The 6,214-nt window shown below is 35.8% G+C and overlaps 1 protein-coding gene across 1 annotated transcript; it reads left to right on the top strand.

The window, feature by feature from the left end:
• Nucleotides 1–3,453: 3,453 nt before the first annotated feature.
• On the top strand, nucleotides 3,454–4,309 carry LOC131059746 (dirigent protein 23). The gene has a single exon (XM_057992779.2). The coding sequence runs from the start codon at nucleotides 3,536–3,538 to the stop codon at nucleotides 4,073–4,075; it is 540 nt and encodes a 179-aa protein (XP_057848762.2). The 5' UTR covers nucleotides 3,454–3,535; the 3' UTR covers nucleotides 4,076–4,309.
• The last annotated feature ends 1,905 nt before the right edge of the window (nucleotides 4,310–6,214 follow it).

Genomic DNA, 6,214 nt, shown 5'->3' with positions numbered 1-6,214 from the left:
TAGTAATTTCAAACAAATTTTAATCATGAGAGTTTTCAAAGCTCAAATTACATTGCCTTATATTTTATTTCAAAGCCAATTCACATATTCATGACTTTTATTACAATTATATAGCACTTATAATTTGTTTTAACTAAAAGATTTGTTTGAAGAGGATAACGTTGAGAAATAAGAAAATTCATTATCAATTCTTTCTTGTATTAGTTTTAACATTCTAAAAGCTAGAAAAAACAAGATTTACTATTCCATAAATTATCTTTAACTTTGTGAACATTAAAATTATTTTCTTCTATTCTTTTCTACAATATCAAATCTAACATTAATATTAACTTTATTATAAATTTTTATAATTAAATTATATTTTATAAATTTGCTCAATTTCCACATACTAGCTAGTATACCTTAGAATTATATATATATATATAGCAAGATTACAAAGGTTAAGAGCTACAAAAGGTAGCTGAAAGAGATAAACAAGGAGTGAATTCGATCTTCCAAGGAATAATATCATTGATAATGATATAATTTAAACTAAGATATATATGACGGAAATCTGCAATCTGTATGTCTTATGGGAGAAGAGACACCGATCTGCCAATAGATGATAATGTTCAATATTATAGATAAAGAGCACAAATTCCTTAAGGTGGATGTGATATGATATAAGATAAATCTAAATGCTTGTAGAAAGGACACGATCTGCTTTTTACTATTCTCACCTCAATCCACTATGAGAGAATTGATCAGAAATAAGTGAGAGTATTAAATATTTTAATCTTTAATTAATTTTTGTCCACATATAAATGTAATAACCTTTCAATACTGGATTGTCTTTTCAACTCCCGATGAGGACATAAATGTGGTGGTTGTTCAGCTTCTTTGAAAGCTTATAAATAAGCCCAATTCGAATCCAATTGCAAGGAGTTGGAGAGTTATGGAGTTACAGAGTTATAGGCATACGCTCCTTCACAAGATTGCCTAAATTGTAGAGGCTCAGGCATACAACTCTCTTTTACAGAGTTTGCCCAAATTGGATACATTATAGGCATACAACTCTCTTTTACAGAGTTTGCCCAAATTGGATACATTCTAGGCATACAACTCTCTTTTACAGAGTTTGCCCAAATGGGATAAATTCAAGGGCACACAACTCTCTTTCACAGAGTTTGCCAAAAATTGTATGGTTTTTACATATTTTTAATGAAATGAAATTTTATATGATTTGTTATGTGTTTACAATACCACAAAGCATACAACTCTCTTTTATAGAGTTTGCCCAAATGGGATAAATTCAAGGGCACACAACTCTCTTTCACAGAGTTTGCCAAAAATTGTATGGTTTTTACATATTTTCAATGACATGAAATTTTATATGATTTGTTATGTATTTACAATACCACAAATTCTGCTTTGGGTATTGTCCTCTGAATTGACAAAATAATTCAGATCAGTGGTATCAGAGCCATTTTCGATCGCTGCAGGTGCATCTACAACCAATGAGCCGCTGCCCATACTATGCCAAACTCTTCCTTGTCTTCGTCTTCAGCAGAAGGAAATGATGAAGCTACTGCAACATCTACCAAGGAACCAGTAGCTGCTACGCCTCAAGCTGACCAGGCTCCTACTGCTACAATAGATCAGGAAGAAGCGATTATTCTCTTGAGAGTCTCATTAGCACTTTCAAGTTACATGGCAAAATTTTATTTGGAAGATGATTGAGCAATGGGGCCCATTGCCTTTCAAGAAGGGAGCAATGATCAGAAATAAGTGAGAGTATTAAATATTTTAATCTTTAATTAATTTTTGTCTGCATATAAATGTAATAACCTTTCAATACTGGATTGTCTTTTCGACTTCCGATGAGGACATAAATGTGGTGGTTGTTTAGCTTCTTTGAAAGCTTATAAATAAGCCCAATTTGAATCCAATTGCAAGGAGTTGGAGAGTTATGGAGTTACAGAGTTATAGGCATACGCTCCTTCACAAGATTGCCTAAATTGTAGAGGCTCAGGCATACAACTCTCTTTTACAGAGTTTGCCCAAATTGGATACATTCCAGGCATACAACTCTCTTTTATAGAGTTTGCCCAAATGGGATAAATTCAAGGGCACACAACTCTCTTTCACAAAGTTTGTCAAAAATTGTATGGTTTTTACATATTTTCAACGAAATGAAATTTTATATGATTTGTTATGTGTTTACAATACCACAAATTCTGCTTTGGGTATTGTCCTCTGAATTGACAAAATAATTTAGATCAAGAATGAGGCAATGTAATATACTCGATGCAACCAACACAACTTTACAAGAAGACGACAATGAAACAACACATCTTTCAAAAGGGCGTGCAAGAAGGATAATTCGGTTTGAATTAACCGATCAAATAATGATAATCAATATTTAGCCATGGGTTGTTAAGGAAGTAAATCGAGCATTATAAATGTGAGGTGGATAACAACCAGTCATAAAACCACCAAGGTATATAGATATATATTAATACATTGCATATATATATATAAATGGATTCCATAATCTAAATGTCTAAGGCCGATAGGACAATTGGACATTTAGATTAGCTTTGTCAGCTTATAGAAGGATACAGACCAAAGCTATACTAATCAACAATAATGATTACAATGGGTCAATAAGTGACATAATATTGTAGAAACAAGACTAAACACTATAAACTAGTAATAATTACAAAAGGCCAACAATTGAAATTACACTAAAGAAACATGTTAAAACACTTTGCAAAGGTTCATATGATAGCTATTCAAGACTAAACACTATAAACTAGTAATAATTACAAAAGACCAACAATTGAAATTACACTAAAGAAACATGTTAAAACACTTTGCAAAAATTCATATGATAGCTATTCTATAGCTGTTTTACTGGATCATAATTTTACCAAAATTGAACCATGACTGTTCTCCATTTGCCTTTGATAAGTCTGGAATATATAAAAAATGCGACCATCAAATGACACAATTGCTATTTTATTTTTTATATAAGAGTCCGAACTTTAGAGGACAAACATATCCTCCCCTTTTCGTTAAAAAAACAAATTGAGAGGTCTCCTACCTTTGCATGTGATCATTCCGCTAACTTACCGTCCATAAAATTTCCATGCCAGCTTGATACTTCTAGAAGGAGAAATTAAACATCATTTCCTTTTGAATGCATAGGTGTAAAGTTCACCGACTAGATTCATTGACATTGTATAAGTCGGCTTCAAATTTTCAACCCACGTTTATGGTTTTGGTGAGGAACAGTTGGGAAGAAGAAACAATAGCACATTCTAGCAGTAAAAAGACGTGATTACAGAAGATTCTTGGTAGAGAACGAAAAAAAAGTTGGTAAGCACGAGAAAACGAACAATTCAAGATCTTGATTAGTTATTTCCTTGAATTTGTTAGGCAATCTCGGGCCTATAAAAACAAACTAAACAACATTCACATCTCAAAGATATAAACAGGCAATTGCACACTGTAGAGACCATTGTTCATCTCATCACTTTGATTATATCTAAACATGGGCAAAACGCTTGCTGTCTTGATTCTTCTGCTCATGATCTGCCATGAAAATGCAAATGCAGAGCACGGAAATCATGATAATCTCAAGCAGGTGGTGACCCAGTTGCAGTTCTACATGCATGATGTAGTTTTAGGAAAGAATGCCACAGCAGTTCAGGTGGCTCCACAGAATCCTGTGAATTCTTCTGCTGGGGTTCCTTCTTTTGGCCCAGTGTATGTGATTGATGATCCTCTGACTGAGACTCCTCACCCCAAATCAAAGCTGGTGGGCAGAGCACAGGGGTTGTATGCCATGTCATCAAAGGGGGAATTGGGTCTTCTCATGGCACTTACTTATTCATGGGAGAGAGGGAAGTATAAGGATAGTTCCATTAGTGTTGTGGGAAAGAATATGGTGTTGAGAAAGCAGAGGGAGCTGCCAATTGTGGGAGGAACAGGGGTTTTTCGAATGGCTAGAGGCTATGCATTTGCTCATACATTTTCCAGTAATGGACCAGATGCCATTATTGGGTACAATGTAACTATTTTTCACTATTGAGGACCAGAGATGCTCTGATATTGTTTTGGGATTATCTATTTATTCATTTATTTGCCTGTGATTTCTATCTGCTATGGTTTTTGTAATGTAGTTTTTAAGTAGGAGATTATAAGGGTGGATATAGGCCATGCATTGGCAATCAACAGAGGTTATTACCTACAACTCCATTGTCTACCACTGTTTCAGTGATGAATTAATAATATATTTATACATTGTTAAGTAATTTTTCGATAAGTGTGTTTTACTTGTTTGAGCTTTTATTTATATGAATTCTTTTGTGTAATAGAAAGAATTATATAATAAGTAAATTTAATATAAGATTCCAAGTATAATAAGTAAATTTAATATAAGATTTCAAGTTAAATTCTATTTTGTTGCCTTTTTTTTTTTAAAGTGTAGATGGGGATTGAAAATGAGGGGAGAGGGAGCTCTGCAACCAAGGTACACGAACGGTCCTTGGCTGCAAATCGGCTCTCTGCTCGGGGGCTCCCAGACCTAGTGGGAGGCTCGCGCATTAATTCTGTTCATGCCTCCATTAATGGAGGGCAAAACCGACGGTGAAGGGCATAATACCAGCAAAACCCCATCAACGACAAAAAGACTTTCAGTGAAGCTGTTCAAGGTCTCTGAGTGACCTTTCCAGACGAGGCGAGGTTCGAACCAGAGGCAATACAAGATGCAGCAGCAAGTTGTGAAAAAGGTGAGGTTGCCTCGGCCCCGAGAGTCATCATTAAACCTAATTCTTCTATGACTGAATGTATCTCTAAAGAAATAGCTAGGCTTAGGGATTCTGCAATTTTTTTAGCAACCCTTGATGTAGATAAAATGCCATCTAGACAATATCTCAATAAATGGTTTCAGGATACTTGGTCTATTAAATTAGGAATTCAGTTTTCGTTTTGCAGAATGTTACAAAAAGGTTTATTTCTTATATTCTTTAATGATAATGAGATGCAAAGGAAAGTTATTGAAAAACAATTTTGGAGTATAGGCAATGCTTGTTTTAGGGCCGTTCCCTGGACTCCACTTGCTTGTAATGAAGAAATAATGGCACTCTCCAACCCTAAATGGGTAGTTATTAAAAATGTCCCTCCTTTTTTGTGGAACTGTATCTCTAAAATCACAGAGCCACTTGGAAAGGTTATTAAAATTGATTCCTCAACTTCTCTACTACCTCACATGGATGTGAGGGTACTCATTGCATTTAACCCTAGAGTAACCCTCCCCTCTGGTATTGACATTTGTATAGATAACCAACTCTTCTCGTGCCCACTAGAATATTTAGGAGGGATTAATGCATGCCATAGATGTAGAAGAAGTAGACATTACTTGAAGAACTGCCCTCTGTTGGTGAAGAAAAATGGTACCTCCATCAAGAAGACTTCCTCCAGAACCCGCCTCCACCCGGAGTCAGAAGAAATCAATAAATCAGACCCTATTCCCTCTGCAAACCCACCCCCTGACCCTTCCCCTCAACCTAGGGTTGTTGAGACTTTATCCTCATCTGATCCTTCTCCCCTCTTCTCTCAACCCCAAACCCCCCCTGCCCATCCACTTCGCCTCCCTCAATTGCATAAACTATTCTCAAATATTAGTTGGCACTAAAAGAAGCTAATCGGGCCACTAGTGAACCTGATGTAGTAGAAATAGATAAGATCAAAATCTCCATTCCTTCTGGTGAACCTAGGAAGCAAAATGCTCAGCAGATTGTATTTGAAAAGCTGAAGATGGCTGCAAAACATAGAAAACAACTGGAATTAGCATTAATTAATCAAAAAAAAGAAATTGAATCATGTACCATACCCTTCCTCCAAGAGTTGATCGAAGGGGAAGATGGTGGTACTTAGGTTGCCACCAGTGCTACTGAGAAGGTTAGTCACTCCCCTCTTGGACCTAAAGTTAATGTAAATGCCCCCACAAGTGTCCCTCATATGGAAAATATTCCAGTGGAGGTTAAGGAAGGAGGAGAACTAAATCTTACTGAAAAAACCTCCAATTACACTGATGGGGAGGTGGAGACTATCACTTCCCCTTTTGACCAACCCCTTGAGAAAGGGCATGGTACTGATCCAGGGTTACAGTTGATAGAACAGTGAATAACAGTATTGAAAGGGAAAGTACATTCTCCCCTGATCCTAG

The sequence above is a fragment of the Cryptomeria japonica genome, chromosome 3 (assembly GCF_030272615.1).
Source record: "Cryptomeria japonica chromosome 3, Sugi_1.0, whole genome shotgun sequence".
NCBI lineage: Eukaryota > Viridiplantae > Streptophyta > Pinopsida > Cupressales > Cupressaceae > Cryptomeria > Cryptomeria japonica.
Note: the sequence above shows the minus strand (reverse complement) of the source record. Positions and strands in the feature narration are given on the sequence as shown.

Coding starts and splice junctions, on each gene's coding strand:
- LOC131059746 (XM_057992779.2), top strand. CDS start 3,536: ATGGGCAAAACGCTTGCTGTCTTGATTCTTCTGCTCATGATCTGCCAT.